Source organism: Cucurbita pepo, chromosome 11, assembly GCF_057944985.1.
Source record: "Cucurbita pepo subsp. pepo isolate OVF chromosome 11, ASM5794498v1, whole genome shotgun sequence".
Taxonomy (NCBI): Eukaryota; Viridiplantae; Streptophyta; class Magnoliopsida; order Cucurbitales; family Cucurbitaceae; genus Cucurbita; species Cucurbita pepo.
The window spans coordinates 15,851,566-15,870,172 of record NC_141808.1 but is presented as its reverse complement, the minus strand read 5'-3'; the positions used below and the strand labels follow the sequence as shown (position 1 = coordinate 15,870,172).

The following is an 18,607-nucleotide window of genomic DNA, read 5'->3' as shown; positions in this document are numbered from 1 at the left end:
AACGCTAAACTTAAACATGCTTAGTTTGAATCAATTCTATGTAGGGTGGCTTCATGAATTTTTCTACGAAACATGTGAACGAGGACAAAACACGCCAAAAGGATGCATATTAATTTATATTGATAGTCTTCACTCTTATAAACAGTTCAAGTCAAGTAGATAATATGATCATGTCATATCAGGCAATAGTTATTAAATTTAAATTTCAAATTCTAGTCTGAATATCGAATATGAGATATTACATTGCGTCATCTTAGCTATCATTGAAGCTACAAACGCGTAGCCAATTTCCAAAACAAGTGAAAGATTTTGGTAATATGCTTTCTTGAAACTTGGCAAGTAAATTTGGAATATGTGTGCATAGATTTGTTTTTATCTATTTTAGTTACGAAATGTGGAAACATAACTTTAACGACTATATTTATTGTAGGTATAATTTAGTATTACAAAAAATTTACGTGGGCTGTATTCGTCCATTCAGTTATCACAATTGTAGTACAATAACGACACTTAATAGTTAAACTACTGAACGAGAGAATAAGATTAGATTCATAGTTTAGGCAAGTGAGATCAAGAGTCATATAGATGAAACGGGAAGCTACTAGACTCCAAACCCTAATATAATCAGGTAAGTCAATAATTGAACCAACCCAAGTGGACGGTAACTCAAATGAACCCAAGTGGACGGTAACTCAAATGACATTATAAGTTTAGAAGTGCGTAATAAATGATGTGATTAGTCTTATTATAGTCCAACACGTCTATCTAATACATGTTACAGCAAAATAGACTTATCACAAAGTTAATATAGTCTTCTAGCTTCTTAATTATCCATAGACTTAAACTTGACAATGACTTGTCAAGCGATATTAAGTCATTGTAGTAACCGACGTTAGCTAAAATATACGCTTTTTACTATTTCAAAACTCGACAAAATTATATACCTAAATTAGTAGTAATGATCCGTTGTTGCTATTGATATCCTGTACTTATAGTTTATGCAAGTAGCCTTTATTTACGCTCTTCGTAAAAATACCCTTAATCAATTGTACCTCAATAAGCCTTTTCATTCGTACATAAAACTCTAATTACCAATATAAAATTGAAAATTTAATTTCTCGGCCTAAAAAATTATTTGGAAAATCTATAATATTGTTAACAAAATTAAAATTTTCCATATGCTAATTCTTTTACGAAAACTCACATCATAAATCCTAATAAAAATAATTAAAAATAAAATCTTAATTACAAGTAGAGTGTTTATACATCGAGAAAATTTTAAAACCCTTGTAAAAATTTTAATACTAATAAACTTTATTAAATAATAAATCTAACGTAACCCAACCATAATTATTTGAGTTATTTATTTAAATGGTTATTTTTAAACGAAGTAAAATATTAGTTTTTAAAATATATATTTATTTAAATTCAAACATTTAATTTGAGTATCTCTTTTGAAAAATTACTTTCTAAATAATTAAAAATTTATTTTAAGTTATTTGAGAATACATAATAAAAAAATCATTACAAAAATTAAATAAAAATACGTATATATAATTATATAGTAAATAAAAATATAAAATATAAAATTAATAATAAATCCGAGTTAAATCCAAAACTTTTATTTATTTATTTTAACGTCATTAAAAATTTTAAATATTCATAATTATTTAAAATATACACACAAATATCTTCTTTCTATTTTTTGTTTGAGAGCAACTTGATAATAAGATAATAACCATATAATCTCAGAAAAGCTTTGATAAGACGTTTGTGACGCAGTTCATGAGTGGTTGAAATTTAGCGCGAGCTAACCAAGATCTCGTGGCTTGCTGGTAATGGCTACCAGCGGCCCATTATTCCTGTTTCTCTCTCTATTGGACTCACATGAGGCGACAATTGTTCATAATTTCAAGCTCGTTGAACAATGCTGCACGTAATTCTACTTTATTCGCACTTTTTTATTTGCTTTTCCCAATGCATTGTTGTTTATGTATGTATGTGATTCCGATCATCACGCGTAATTCGTAGGGTTCTCATTGCTTAATTATGAATGTGACTGTGAAATGTAGGTCCCTTCTACTTTCCCTGTTTTTGTCTGGTTCCGAACAGTTCTTCCATACGTGTTCCAAGAGAATTTTGAATTTAGTGGATAGAAATATCGGCGGTATATCGATAATTTCACGACCTCGACAATGGTGCATTAGGAATAATGAATATCTTTTTTTCCCGGTATGGCCACTGTATGGTTGGTGTTGCCGATATTTTTGGTGATTTTCGGTGATAGTTTTCTCTGTAATAGCAAGTTACTGCCGTCAGTACAGTTGGTATGAATTAATATTATCATCTTGCAGGTCCCGAGTTTAATTCTATTTTTATTCTCACTCTAGTTCACAACCCCAACCCCTTAAACTTCCTCTTTTTGTTTTGTTTCTTTTCTCCCGACTAGTTCAAATATTCGTGATATTTCTGGAAATCTGTGTTTACCCTTTTTGTTGCCGACTCTCTTGTGATTCATTTTGTTCTCAGCTGAACGCAGAACGTGTTGGTTGTGTTGTTTTAATTCGAGAGTTCAGAGGGATTTTCTCTTTTTCTCTTTGGGAACTTAATGATTGCTTTATTTAAGCTGTTCTGGGGAGTGGGAAGTGTAGGATCTTGAAGTTGTTTTGTTTTTTTCGAAGCTGCAGAAAGGGTCTGGCTTATCTCATTGCTTGCATAAGCCATGGCAGCTTGTTTAGGCGTTGGGGTGTCATTGTTTGGAGCTTCAGTTCAAAGGAGTAGGAATTCATGGCGAGTGCGAGTTAGAAGTGAAAGTGGAGCTTCAGCTGATTCAGTTTCAGCTGTGGTGAATGGAGCTTCTCTGGTTGGGGCGAAGGAAGGAAGTTGGTCTTCAATAGATAAGGGCAATGGGGGGTTAAAGTCTGAAGCTGCAGAGAAGAAGATCAAGTTGAGAGATGATGTTCCAGAGAAGTTGGAGCCATTTTGGGATGATGGGTATGGGACTGTGACTGTGAAAGATTACTTTGCTGCCGCTAAGGATTTTACTCAGCATCCTGATGGCGGTCTGCCTCGTTGGTTTTGCCCTGTTGCAGCTGGATCCCCATTAAAGGGTTCTCCAGTTCTTTTGTTTTTACCTGGTAATTATTCTGCTCTTGCTGACAAGTTCAAAACTGCAGAAAAGGGTGTTTTGAGCTTTTGTATTTGAAAAACTAATTCCAATATTTAAAATATGGAATGGCTGAATGTATAAAATATGATATGTTGTCATCTGTGGCTATAAATAAAATATTATGGCTTTTTTCTGCGTTTTTAATTGAAACTGAATATGTACAAAACGGTTTTTTAAAAATAAAACTTCAAAGAATTAGAGCTCTTAATACCTCGTTCGAAAGAATTATAGCAAATAGTTCTTGTCCTCTAGAAAATACATCCAAGCAGTTGTCTAAGTTTCCTTTGCTTCTGTTCAGAGGGGAAAAAATCGACAAACAGGGTTGTTTGTCTATTTAGTTGTATGCTTAATCTTTGAACACATGCTTTATTCTTTTTACAACTTTCAATGAATTGTTTTTGTCTAATTAGGATTTGGTATTGGTTCTGTACTCTGTAGGACTGGATGGCACTGGATGTGGCCTTATCATGCATCATAAAGCCCTCGGGAAGTAAGCCATTCACTTCTCATACTGTTGAATTGATACTCGATGAAATTTGCATCTGGCTCTTTGGTGGAGTGGCAAATGAACCAACAAAACAATGCAAACTAAATTTACTTGGGAACTGAAACATGAATCTTTTAAATGTGACTTAAAGATTGTTGCAAGCATGAACTATCTTGTTCTCAATTCTCCATGTGATTTTTAGAGAGATGCATGTTCCTTTTATAATATAAAAAGGATAAAAAAAATTCCTAAGAATTTCAAAGGAAGATTTGTGTAAGAACGAACAAATGAACCCCAATTTTGGATAAATGTTCTGTCATTTTATATTTGATTTATGAATAGGATAATAAATATGTTTGAATTGGTGACATTTTTTTCACTTGTAAGTATAGTTTGTTCATTAAAGTAGCAATCTTTTGACGCAGGGCTTTCGAAGTTCGGTGCCTACATATTCCTGTTCAAGATCGAACACCATTTGAAGGTTTAAACTTTTTCTTAATGGCTAGATAAGTTTTTTTTTCTTCAAAACACAAATCTCAACTTTTTTTTCAATTGATGATATGTTTATAACCTCGAACCCGCCATATAAAGTCCACAAACGGGGCAAAACATAAAACTAACCCAAGTAGTCCCAACTGATTTGACCAATTCTGTCGAAAGAGTAAATAATAGTAACAGAGGGTAAACTGACTAAAAAATACAAGATCTGGCAAGAAAAGTTAAAATGGAACTACTTTTTTTTTAAACAACAAATTAAACTTTTCACAGAATAACTGAAAATAGATTTTTGTTCAAAGTACAAACTCTACAAGAATGTGAATAAATAGAGTTACAACGGAAATAAAAAAGCTATCTAGTTAATGTTAATATCAACAGATGAAAAATATAAGATACGATGTTTGAAAACAGTATTCAACCTTTCCCGGAGAAATTGAGTGGGTAATTTTTTTCCTAGCCATGTATCACCTGAGTATGATTCTTAGCCAGAGAGTAATGATATCAAGTCAAATTCTTTGCTATTTGATGTAGACCATTGACATAATCAAGAATTAACTGAAGATAGGTATATTGGAATTATTGATCTAAGTTCCTGTAGTTTTTAGGGAACTCGTATAGATTTGTGGCTGCACATAAAACTTTTAACTTGGTAAGGTCTTCATTATTATTATTATTCATTAATTGCTAGACATTTATATATACTGCTGATGAAGCAGACTTGTGTTATCTGAAGGACTTGTGAAGCTTGTTGAAGAAACTATCAGGTCAGAGCATGCTTCTTCCCCAAAGAAACCGATTTATTTAGTTGGGGACTCATTTGGAGGATGCTTAGCACTTGCAGTGGCTTCACGTAATCCAAATATTGACCTTGTTCTGATTTTAGCAAATCCAGGTTGGTTTCGTATTGGCAGTTTAACTTCAAGTTCATGTAATCACGACATTGTTAGGGTCATGCGCTTTTCAGCAAGTCTGACAGTTTTATGGTCTTCCACTAGCTACATCTTTTGGCAGGTCTCAATTGCAGCCCTTACTTCCGTTGTTAGAAGCTATGCCTGATGGACTGCATGAAACAGTTCCCTATCTTCTTAGTTTTGTTATGGGTAAGTAGATTGCTACTTATTGTCTGTTTTTTTCTTTAGGTATATAAGATATATTATTGGAAATCTAGCACCGACCCTTTGTTTTTCATTCATCCTGCCAACCATACTATTGCTGAAGATCAGATACATGATCGCTGTTTTCTTGGATGTTGACGAGTATGTCCCCTAAGACATCGTAAAGATGGAGGTTTGGTGCCTGATATATTGTCAATTTCTGTTAAAAGATTGTTGCTCTTATAGACTTTGGAGATTCGCTAAGAAAAGGACCTCCTTCTGGCATACCATTGATCTCACCAAGTATTGAGTTCACTAATAATAGAATGGTGGAGAATTGCAGTGCCTGTCCCCAATGCTTCACTCATCACTGCTTTTACTTCTTACTACCTTCACAATAAGGAATTGCTAGGGTCAATTTGAAGAATCTAAGGTTGCGGCTACTGAGTTTGCCGCCTAGTTTCCTTGTCACGTGGGAATGGACCGAGGGAGGGTGATGATTGTTCTTTTGGGGTAAATTATTCCTACAGAGAAGAAATAATTATATGGGAAGGTTAATAATTAAAAACTCATCTTCTTAAAGTTTTTTTTTTCCCCCCTAAGAAACGTGAAGTTGTATATATATAAACAAAAGAGACAACCTAAAGGGCAGGGGAAGAGAGGATCCCCTCCCTGAAGAGCTAATGACAGAAGAGCCCTCCAATCTTGAAGAATCAAAGGAGGATACCTACAAAATAATTTGCTGTTCTATAGTAGTACCATCATGAAGTAAAGATCTGCACACTAGTGCAAAAACTTTTGAAATTCTTTGTTTCATTTCAGTTATAGCCTACAAAACGTTTCTGCGTTTTATATAATTAATATTTTTCTTGAGAAAATTTGTTTGACCTTTTTCCTGTGTCATTTTTGTTTGAATGAGATTTACGCATTTGGTAGTTTGGTGCAGTGTAAAGATTCCTGGAATTCTCTTTCGGATGTAACTTTATAACTGTCTCTACTTCTACACCAGGTGACCCGTTGAAAATGTCAACAGTGAATGTTGAAAGTAAGCTTCCTCCAATGCAGAAATTAGAAAAAGTGTCACAGAACTTGACTGCTTTACTACCCTATCTTTCGGTAAGGAGGATATGATGGTTTTTTTTAGAATCTGGTTACAGTGTAAACTGTGCATTTTAAATATTTCTTTCTAAAATGCCTCCTAAGGGACTGCCTTTAAAAGAAAAAGTATATACTGATGTGCCCCTTACTATCATGGATAAGCTTTCCATCTCATAGTTCTTTTCACCCTCAAAACACAGAATTTTCTGCCTAGTTTGCTGCTGCTTACGTTTCTTCCCATCTCTATCCTTTCTTAAATATCTTTCTTAAGTAGATTCTATTTTAGAAATAGAAAAGTTTGACCGTCTTAATGCATTTTGTGATAAAAGTTCAAGCCATGCATTGTATTGGAAACAATACAATACAATACAAGATGAGATTTTTTTTTTCTTGAAAAATTAAAATTAAGCCATACCAAGTTTTGGGTGTATTTATATATTCAACCTTATTTATATCCTAAAGTGTAAGTTGGTTTATTATAACTTCAAGCCATGCATTGTAGCTGGGAATTTTCTATAAGGCAATGCAGTAATAGGTTTACTTGTAGTAATCTAAACTAACTTATCATATCTTTTGCCCTTGGCATTGTAATTTTCTTACATGATCGATTTGAATTTTTTTTTTCTCTTCCTTTCTATTTTCAGGATTTGGCTAGCATTATACCGAAGGATACCCTTCTTTGGAAGCTGAAGCTGCTCAAATCAGCTGCTGCTTATGCAAATTCTCGTCTCCATGCTGTTAATGCCGAAGTACTTGTGCTTGCTAGGTTTTTACCCAGAACTGAGTGTGTGTGTGGTTGTTAGTGGTAGCTTTTTTTTTTTTTTTTTCTTTTGGATGAATAATTAAATTACCATGGAGAATAAAAATGGAAGAATACAAGAGCATACAAAATTAAAGTCCACAAAAAAAAAGGACAAACTATAAAATGGGCCTCCAATCGAGTAAAACAAGATCTCAGGGTAATTACAAAAAGGCTACATAGAACCAGGATGAAACACCACTCGAAGTTCTCTCAAGCCCTTTGATGATTCTATCATTCCTCTTTCTCTCCAAAGGCCCCAAAAATAGCACAAACCTCAACTCGCTAAATTAACCTACCCTCCTTGCCTTGTGGAGGACGAAACGGAATGTAAATATAGAAGGGTTTGAGTGGTGTATTAAATACAACGCCACAAATACCTTAATTTGTTGCATCATTTGTTGAACTTTTTTTTAGTTCCGTTCCCACAGCCTCCATTAGATTAGCTAACATAACCTTATTCAATATACGGTGGTGTGCTGTAAGACAGTGGATTAGATGGCCGACAGGATCAAGGATCAAGGAAAGTTTGGTTATAGATAGCGTTAAAAAAGTAGAGTTAAACAATAACTTGGGAAGTTTTTGTTGGAAAGAAATGGCCCTCTCGGAAAGCTATTACTCGTGTATTTTTTTTCTCTGATCTTGTAGCACAGTTTCAGCAACTTTCGATCTCAAGTTGGGTTCCTATCCTTTCTCTATCATGAACCACTTCCTGCTAAAATAATTCTGCTCGAGTTCTGCTTTATTTTAAATTGTCAATCATCTTACTCAATAATCAGAATAGTGTTGTTTCGTAGTTGGTCCAACATTCTTATAATAATTAAAATTTGTTACGTCTTTCAGTGGCAAGGATAACATGGTCCCAAGTGGAGATGAAGCCCAACGACTTCGGAAGTCATTACAGAATTGTACAGTACGCTATTTCAAGGAAAATGGGCACACCTTATTATTGGTATGTGAAACTAGGGTAGAGAACACTATGATGATTTGCTGGTAGAAAACATATACTAGCGCCAGGTTTAAAAGAAAAATCCTCATTCATGCTAGGAAATTATAAAAAATACATTATATTCTCCGATCTTTAAGAACCAAAATATGCTGTTTGGCTGGAACTCGGTGTTTCAAATTTTGGTTTTTTTTCAATTCAAAGGCCAACATTCTTCGACTCCTCATTGGGCTTTCCTTGCCTCCAAAAGCTCAAATACTTTGGTCTAATGCAACGAATGCTTTAATTTCTGAAAATTGGTTAGAGCAAAGTCATTGTATCTTCGAGAATGTTCGGAAATCGTGGTTTGATCGGTTTGAGTTGGCTAAACTAAAAGCTTCACAATGTTGCTCCTTTCTATTCTGCTGCTTCTTTGCATGATGTTTGGTTGAATTGGGAAGTCTTTGTTTCTAATTAGTTTTGATGCTTCTGTTTATATTTTTTGACTTATGTTTTACTTTTACCATTTGGAATTTATACTCTTAACCATTAGTCTGTTTTCAGTACTTCAATGAAAATATTCTCTTTTAATAAAATAATAAAAAAAATTATTTGCTCTATGAGCTTTGTTTACGCTAATTCTTTAGTATTCCCTTGTCTCATTCAAATTAACACAAATGTTTTTGCTTCTGATAAAAAAAAAAAAAAAATGCTGTAAAAGAGAGCTGCAGCAAGCTTATTACGCACTTTTCTTTCTATGTTTCAAGTAAAATCATATGACTTTTCACCATGGTATCATGTAACAGGAAGATGGTATTGGTTTGTTCACAATAATTAGAAGCACTTACAAGTATCGTCGATCAAGAAAGCATGATGTTATTTCGGATTATCTTCCGCCCAGTTTAGCGGAGTACAAATATGCTTTTACTGAAGTGACGGGGTAATTTTTATATCAATTGTTGCTTATTTCACTCCCTCTCTTGGTAGCTGCTGTAGGCAGAAATTGTGTACATGAAAATTGGTCAAATTCATGTGGTATAATATGTATGTTAATACCCCAACACCAATCAACTGAAAAGAAATTTTTTTAAGTTAATAGGTCACAGTAAATTTCATCTTTTTATCAGTACTTTTGCACTCTCCCTCACTTGTGAATTCAAAATTTTGTGGGAGACCCAGCCTGCGAAAATCAATATTAATTAGAAGGAGATTTTGTAGCCACCTTCATTTTAGGTGAATAATTTTGTGATATATTCAAATATGTGCGGACATAAAGAACAATTACCTTTTTTTTGGATTAGTTTATATTCATTGTTTACATCTTTTCTTGATTTTTTGTGTTCGTTTCTTTAATGAAAAAAAAAACAATTTTTCATTTTTTTTTTTTTTTTGTTAAAGAATACTCATGGACAATACAAAAAATAACTAATCAAACCAACTGAAGCCTCATGAAACTCTTAATTTGCATAGTTTGCTCACGCAAATCTGGAGAAACTCTTACTTAGAATATATGATGCTGATGAACATGATTTTGCTATAAATAACTTTTAGATTGACACTAATACACTTGAAGTACACTGGTCATAGCATATAATTGGCTTGGCTGGGCTTTGCTACACTACACCATGCATGGACCAACCTGTTAACTTTCTCCTCAGATTTACTTCTGTAGGCAGAAAGGAAAACTATTAAAGGCTATCGTGTATTTTGCAGACTATTTCATTTTCTCACTGGTTCTACGATGTTCTCAACTTTGGGAGATGGAACTATAGTCCAAGGTCTTTCTGGAGTTCCTAATCAAGGTCCCGTGTTGCTAGTAGGTTATCACAATTTATTAGGAATGGAGCTTTCTCCTTTAGTTGAAGGATTCATGAGAGAGAAGAATCTCGTGGTTCGTGGAATAGCACATCCAGAATTGTTCTTGGGAAGGCTCGAGTCTGAATCTTCTGAAATTTCTATGGTTGACTGGGTGAAATTATTTGGTGCAGTACCTGTCACTGCTAACAATCTATACAAATTGTTAGCAGAAAAAGCACATGTTCTCCTCTATCCTGGGGGTGCACGCGAGGCTCTTCATTACAAGGTACTTCAAGTTCCTAACTTCCACCTCCCCAAAAAAAATTCAGTTTAATAGAGAGCGACAACTTATGCTGTCAGAGAGATAACACTCCATGCAGCTCTTCTAACATCTTCTCTACGTCATAATTACTGGAAAGTAGAATGGAAAAACAATTTAAGGTGATATACTCCTTTACATTGTAAGAACAATGACGATAACTGTTCTATCTGGAGGATCATCTTTAGAAGTTCCGATTGTGAATCCCATGGTCGCCAGATGTGTGTATTGAAGTAATATATGATGGATATGCTTCGACATTAAACAGCTTAATGCTTTGGATAAGATGACAATTGGAAAGAGGACTTATTGCAACCAAAGGGGCAGGAGACTATGTAGTTGCATCAACTTAACGTTTCATGTACTTCAGTTTTCCATGATTCAGCTGTTGAATTTCAGGGGGTGGATTTATGGGAAACATTCTATCATTTCATTTATAAGATGAAATAATTCGAAGACTTGGTGAATAGTCCCAAGCCAAAGGGGCTTACAGAAAACACTTCCAGTTAGTTATTAAAGAAGATAAACAGTAATTGTGAAGTATTGAGAATTTTTACACCAGCTGAGAGTCAAATTAGAAGATCCATAAAGTTACGAAAGGACTTCCCTTTGTCATTGAAGATGTGGGCATAAGTCGGTTGTGGTGGTATCTTTGTTGAGTCAAAATGATCTATTTTGTAACTTTTTCTATAATGGTTGAGAATTAGGCTTCCAATGTTCATTTTTCCTCTGAAAACTTTACAGGGTGAAGAGTATAAGCTGTTCTGGCCAAAACAACAGGAATTTGTGAGAATGGCTGCTCGTTTTGGGGCTACAATTGTTCCGTTTGGTGCTGTTGGAGAAGATGATATAGCACAAGTAAGTTCAATTCCCAGTCCTTGATTTGATAGTGTTCACTCACCATTTCGTAGCTCAAGCATAAGAAATTTGATAGGACCCTATTCTTGAAGCGAGAAAGAAAATAACACTGAAATTGTATTACAATATACAAAAAGCCCTCTCAAGCACTTTGAGAGAGCTGAACTCTCCCAAAATAACCACATTCCAAATTCTATCTGCCTTCACCCCCATACCCACCCTATTTATAACGACGTTTTACTAACCAACTCCTTTTAACTAATGTTCATGACAAATATGCCCCTTATTATCCTAATAATAGTTAATATTTTTCTACTGTTTGTTTGTAATTCCACAACACGCAGGGATGGAGATTTAAACCTCTTACCTTTTGTCAAGCATATATTACTTAATCAGTTGCGCTATATTCAAGTTGCCTTCCTCCTAAAATTTTTAATACTTTTTTCTAAATCTGCAGGATGAGAAATTAGAAAAACTGGATTTAACTAGCACTATAACGTGAGTTTGTAAAACAATTAACCAAATGCCGTAAGGCTATCCTATCCCAACCCCCTCATCTCAAACAAGGAGCCAAATGGGCAAAGAGTTTGGGGCTGAAAACCCAGGGGCATCCTTCAGAGACGTGCATATTTTTCTTGTCTGATCCTGTCGGTGGCAGGGCTATGCAGTGTATTGAAGTCGTCTTGGTGTCCAGAAGGGGATCATTGTCATCTCTGTCATAGATAAATGAAAGGATGAATTTTAAGTTTCATGGAAATTTAGGAGGGAACTCAATTTTCTGGTTTAGCAAATGAGTGTTCTGAAAGCGTGAAACTTGTTCAGTTTCTCATTAAAAAAAATCGTAAAACTTGTTAATTAGAGAAAAATTGGTGCAAGCTTGTCTATATCTTAATGCTTGAAAATAAATTTTATTGTTATTACTACCTTTCTAGTTATAATTATCATTATCATTATCTTCTTATTTCGTATTTGCAGCTGATTTTAGATTATAATGATCTGATGAAAATTCCTGTAATTAATGACAACATCAGAAAGGCAAATCAGAATTCTGCTAAAGTGAGGTAACTGTGCTTCATCATCACTGTGTATGATTTGCTTATATTATTTATCTACATTTTTGCCTTTTCATCTCTACGGGGTCGTTCTCACCTCTATTTGTTCATTTAATCTATCAATATATTCTTTTCTCCTTTAAAAGGGTATACATTTGGACTTTGCTATACGGCTTATTATTTTCCTTCTTGGAAAAACGGGCATTACAAATGTAAATTGACGTTCATTTGTCAGTCTGGGTGTTGAATATACTGTGAATTTCAGGGACACGGATAGTGGAGAGGTTGGTAATCCGGATCTTTTCCTCCCGTTGCTCTTGCCCAAGGTACCCGGTCGTTTTTACTACCTGTTTGGTAAGCCAATAGAAACAAAAGGAAGAGAGGAAATCCTGAAGGACAAGAAAAATGCAAACCAATTGTATAATCAGGTTAAATCTGAAGTCGAACATAGTTTAGCTTACTTGATTAAGAAGCGGAAGGAGGATCCATACCGAAGCTTTATTGACAGAACGGTGTATAAAGCCCTTCATGCCTCTCAACATGAAGTTCCTTCATTTGACCCATGAGAAATGACTCTTGAAGGCGATGCCTGGTCTTTTATTAGTAACAAGTTACTGTCTCCTCCTTTCTGTGAAGTTTAAACGCTCATTCAATTTTTTTTTTTAAAAAAAAAACAATTTTATAGAGGTATTTATGTCTATGTTTGTATTTTGATACTGCAGTTGGATGCAACCATTCTATCCAAGGTTGGACTGTTGGAGGTTTGCTTTCAAATAATTCCATCCCAATATGTCAAGTCGTGGTCTGGAAGAAGCCTTCAATGGGTACGAATTATGAGCTTGAATTTGGTTTTGTTCTCCCATCCCAGCTTGAAGAAGATGCCTATACTAAAAACAATTAGAAACACAAAGGAAATCCGAACTCTGATTGAACCACACACAAAAAAGTCACCTTGTATTTTTTTAGCTTATTCTTGTTTCCCATTTTTTTTCTATTAAATTACATAGCTATTGGAAGCTTCCCTGTTTCCTGGATTTGAATATTTGGAATTGGATAAGTTCAATAAAAAGATTGTTACTGGCCTTGTTAATATAAAAAACTCCTAGAAGTTGCTTATATCAGGTGCTAACCCAGCAACTCGTGTTGGTGAAGTTTCCATACCTTCTAGAAGCATTAACTCCACCTTTGATTTGTTATGTGTCAAACTCTGCTTTGCTTTACATATTTATTCTCGAAACCTCATTAGAATATTGGTAAAAGTTTAATCATAAGCTGTTGAATCTCTTTTACAACTCAGCAAGATCAGATGGTTAGACCAGAACCTAACGTTGAAAAGTGATAAGTTTAAGCTATTTCTCTAATTTACTTTGGATTGTAGTCCGGTTGATTAAACCACCACCTTTATTGTAGTTGACATATTAAAGTGAAAGTTATTTGATCACCACTAGACGACCTATTTACAAAGCTCAATGCATAAACTATTTACAACATTTGTGAATGGAATGCTGAGTTTTACTGCCATGTTAAATCACCACTAAATCCAAAAACTTAATCAAATGACTCATGATATAGTTAATGTTTTCAAATCTACTCTAATAGGTTAGGGTATGTTTTAATCTCTTTACACTTCACCTCACATAAGGGTTGAGATTGTGAGATCCCACATCGATTGGGCAGGAGAACGAAGCATTCTTTATAAGGGTGTAGAAACCTTTCCCTAGCAGATGTTATTTAAAAACCTTGAGGGAAAGCCCAAAGAGGACAGTATCACTGTTTCATTGAGGAATGAAATAAGAAGGATCTCCAACTAGTGACTAAGAGTAGTAGTAAGCTTTGATCTTTAAACTTTGATGTACATTTAGCCCAATGAAAAGCAGTAAAGAAAATAATGTCCATAATATATTTCTTTCTTGCCCTAAGATCCAAAGAAAAGGCCCAATGATGCCACACCAATCTAGCTTCTGTGACCTGCAATAATCGAGGTAGAAAAAATGATACCAGCCAAAATTTTCCACTTGTTTTGAACTGAAGGACAGCCAATAAATAGATGAAAATGTAACTCTTACTTGGCTTTTAACATAACACATCAGTGACCTTTTTACTTTGATACTCTGTAAAGTCACAACTAGACGTAAAAGTTTAAATTGATTGAAAATAGTTAATCTTTTATATATACTCTTAACCCTCTCCTTGTGTATGGCCTTAATTATTGATTTAATCCAAGAAGTTCTGATTTACAATATCAATCAGAGAAGCAATGACATTGCAGGAGTTTGGATATAGAACCTTATCTTAAAACACCACCAAAGTCTGAATGCTTTTACAGATAAATTAGGGATAATCTTCTTAACAGAATTAGATGCAAGCGTTTAACCAACATAATATACCAAGGATTAGAATGTATCTACAATAGTGTCGATTCGAGAAGATTAGGATGAGTGGGGTTTTTTTTTTATTCCTTCTTGCACCAATAACATATTAAAGAATCTATGATTAAGCAAGCCATTTTATTCTCTGCTCAGTGGAGGTTGTCTCTAATCAGAAGAAACCCAGATTAGAAGAATGTGATTCCTTATCTTTTTTCTTAGTGGGGGGGAATTGATCCTTAAAATGACGTGGTGCAATTTCACAGAGGATTATCTTGGATATTTGCAGGAGTAATTTTTCCATGAAAAGAGATCAGAAACATATCTATAAATTGTGAAATATTGATTTTATAATCTATCCTGATATTGTCTGTTTATCGAAATTCATCGTCCTCATTCGAGATTCATTTCTAGGTTCTTTCCAAATTATTGCTGTTCATTACATTCAATGTGATATGAATTCAATATAGCTAATACCATTCTTAGTTATGTATTTGATTGCAAACACTACGGGATTCTTACTTCGCTCATATGATGAATAGAGATTATTTTTCGTAGTTTGACTAGTTTAGTTTAAGTATATGCATAAACTAGTTGAGTTATGCTCACGTTGATTTGGTTATGTTTATTATAGCCTGTTACCTTTAGCTTTTCGGGTTGATTAGTTATTTAACTTGGTATGAGAATGGGAGATCCTGTGTTCAAATACTTGAAATTTTCTCTATTATTAATATTGATTCCGTCCTGTTGAGCCTTTTACTTTTCTTTTATAAGACACGGAAGTTTAGTTGAAAAAGAATGAAAGGAATGTAAAGATATACAAAAGGAGCCCAAAAAGAAAAAAAGGAGTCAGACAAAAAAACAAGGGGCAAGGGGTTCTAATCTAACACAGTCCAAATACTCCAAACAACAACAAATTTTCAAGTCCACAAGTAGAGGAAATGTCGGATTCATATTAAGTTTGAATACACATGACAGAATCGAAAGGAAGTTCGGAGCATCGACGCTTTCTCCCTCGGTTCGTCGTTTGTGTATTAGGGGCCAATGAAAATGTGGACCATTTTTTCCTTTGACGTCCTTTTTCCCTGAGGGGGTGGAACCTTTTGTTCAAAACCTTTGGTTTAGCTTTATGTTTGCCGAATTCATTATCGGAGTGGCTTACTAAATGTAACAACCCTAGTCCACCACTAGCAGATATTGACTCTTCCTTTCAGGATCTCTCTCAAGGTTTTTGAAACGAGTTTGCTAGGTAGAGGTTTCCACACCCTTATAAAGAATGCTTCATTCCCCTCTCCAACCGATGTGGGATCTCACACTCAAGCCCACCGCTAACAAATATTGTCCTCTTTGAGCTTTCCCTATCGGGCTTCCCCTCAAGATTTTTAAAACGCGTATGCTAGGGAGAGGTTTCCACACCCTTATAAAGAATGCTTCGTTCTCCTCACCAACCATTGTGGGATCTCACACATTGACTTCGTTTAAATTCACACTAATTCTCTTGGATGATTAGCAAGGTTAAATTAACGTTTAACCCAAAAGCTTAAGCTATAATAGTTTACAATAATGTTTTAACCAGTTGTGTTATGCTAAAGAAAATTTCATGCTTGCTAAAATTGTTGGCTTAACTTCTTGAATAAAGTAAAGCCAGGTTCTTTTCATATCCTTAGTCAATTCAAGAACTTGACCCGTAATTTCATGGATGCACTCAAGGAAGCCGTGAGCTATATGCTGGCTAAAAGTCTAGAAAGATTATATGCTCAGTCTGAACTGCCTATATAATAAACCTGTTAGAAGTAGAAAGTAAAACCACAACCACAAGGTCTCTAAGGCATAAAGAGTGAGTACCTCGGACTCATTTAGGCTATGGCCGATTTTCGATATGGTTTCTTTTGTCGCCCCGACAACAAGAACTTAGAACCACAACAGGAAGAAAAGAACACAACAAGCCATATCCCTGATCCCAAATACAAACCAGCTCATGTCGATGCCGGAGGAAGACGACTTCCTACCGTCGTTCTGCCCAGACCAAGGTATGTTACTACAACTGAGACATATACTGAAGAATTTTACTCAAATTCAAGGGATGGCTTTCAATATAGCCATACCAAGAACTCTGAACCAGTGAAGTCTTATGGACTTCACCATGATAAAGGGATTCGGCATCCAAGTCGCCCCGCTCTTAATCGCCCAACAGAGTTCAATAGACTCTTAGTCAAAGTCGAAATGGAAGAAGACCAGGTAAAACATGAAATGAGGATAAGTAAACCAATGAATGATATTGAGAAGGCTATAGAGTTCTTTAAAGAAGCTGTAAACCTTCCCTATTGCAAAAACAATGCTTGTCACGCACCAGATCATCCTAAGAAAGATGGCTACACAAAAACTATTGACAGCAACGAAGCAGCACGTCGGTTCGGGAACTTCGACGTACCACCTCCGGTGCCGAGTGCCAACGGAGCAACCATTAACTGCAAAGAGGCTGCAAGGAAGTATAAAGGTGTAACAGTGTGAAACCTAGTGAAAAGAGTATGCACTTTGTCATGGATGTAGTCATAAAATACTAAGTTTGCAAATATAGCTACTGTGTTAAGGGTCAGTTTGTGCTTTTGTTTTCTGTAAATGAATGAAGTGGAACTTTTCTTTTTTAAGGTTTTTGTATGAAGTAATAATTTCTACGTTTTAAGTAAAATGTTCGTGGATTAGACCATGAACTAAAAGTTTCTGGAAAAATTCTATTGCGATTTTTGCATCGATGTAATGGAAGTGAGAGATCTTCTGAGCTTGAATGCAGTTAAATTCTCCAGTAATATAAACCCTTATGCTATTTTATAATGGATAATGCTTCGAAGAAATTCGATCATTGTAAAACTATGATTAATGTTGGATTAATGTAATATTCCACTAGATTTAGTTCATATGGATGTGGATGAAAATTTTAGAAAAAATTATTTAGATTAAATGAATAAACATTTACACTTATTAGATAAGCTAAAAGGTATATTATTTATATTATAAACATTTACGTGTTCGTGGATTTTTCACGATATAGAAATGTTGATTTACTCTCTATGTTGACGTTGAACGTATCATTACCTATACCAACAAAACGCACTTTCCTTTTTAGCAGCTCAATCGTGTGAAGTCAAAGTCATCAGGTGCCAAATTCTTATCGAGATACTTGTATTTGACGTTACAAAGAGCCTCTAATAGACCTAAGCTAAGGCCATATAGAATGACTACTAAAGAGAGGAGCCCACCCAATGGCCCCAGCCCAACGAATTAGCCATGGCCAGCCATAGCCTACATGGACGACCCATGGGTCAGCCATACCACAAATAGGTCCAAGAACCACAAAACATGCATGCCCACCTAACTATCATCAGTCATTCAGGTTTACTCTTAGACGAACACGACTCTCCACAAATTTGATACTAACTTAAGTATTAAAATGTGTGGCTTACTATTAGACGAACACGACTCTCCACAATGGTATGATATTGTCCACTTTGAGTATAAGCTCTCGTGACTTTGCTTTGAGCTTCCAAAAGGTCTCACGCCATTGAAGATAGTATTCCTTAATTATTCTCCAAAATGACTCACCCATGATTATTCTCTTAATTAGCCGATGTGTGACTTTCATCTAACACTTACTCCACATCGTATAATGTTTTTTTTTAGACGAAGCAATTTTTGCTCTTCAAATTTACCCTCGATCTAAATTTTAATATAAAAAATTGATATATTTAACGAAACAATATAACACAAACTTAAAAACAATCACTCCCATCATTTTTATTAGACTATAATCATTATAATCACTAAATTTTTAGTCTCGTCACATATTATTCAGTCTCAATAACAAAATTATAATTCTGAAATGTTTTGAATTCTCGACTATCAATAAAAAAATCAATCAACCGACATTTTCATCGTGAGCATTGACTAATAATATATACATACCCTTGATCAAAAGTCGATCGCCACCTCCACTTTAGATCGATGGATCGATCGATCTCCTAGTTCCTATCGGGTGGAGACAATGATGGGTTTACTTAACCTAAAAAACTCAATTTACATACATTGCCACTAATGGACGAAAATAGGCATAACATTTTTATAAATACCTAAAATGTCCCCGACAAGCT

General features: G+C 34.8%; 1 protein-coding gene across 5 annotated transcripts; it reads left to right on the top strand.

Annotated features, from left to right (window-relative positions):
* The first annotated feature begins 1,914 nt into the window (after positions 1–1,914).
* On the top strand, positions 1,915–17,110 carry PES1 (Esterase/lipase/thioesterase family protein). Of its 5 annotated transcripts, none has more exons than XM_087128215.1 (15): positions 1,915–1,936; positions 2,688–3,137; positions 3,608–3,659; positions 4,082–4,137; positions 4,888–5,046; positions 5,150–5,254; positions 6,258–6,364; positions 6,991–7,112; positions 7,989–8,097; positions 8,877–9,010; positions 9,784–10,153; positions 10,931–11,044; positions 12,020–12,105; positions 12,362–12,706; positions 12,819–17,110. In XM_087128215.1, the coding sequence occupies exons 2-14, from the start codon at positions 2,723–2,725 to the stop codon at positions 12,660–12,662; spliced, it is 2,130 nt and encodes a 709-aa protein (XP_086984341.1). In that variant the 5' UTR covers positions 1,915–1,936; positions 2,688–2,722; the 3' UTR covers positions 12,663–12,706; positions 12,819–17,110. The 5 variants fall into 5 exon arrangements, with proteins under 5 accessions (XP_086984341.1, XP_086984338.1, XP_086984340.1 ...); XM_087128212.1 differs by lacking the exon at positions 1,915–1,936 and adding an exon at positions 2,183–2,327 and having other exon boundaries at positions 2,682–3,137; XM_087128214.1 differs by lacking the exon at positions 1,915–1,936 and adding an exon at positions 2,199–2,327.
* Positions 17,111–18,607: the final 1,497 nt, after the last annotated feature.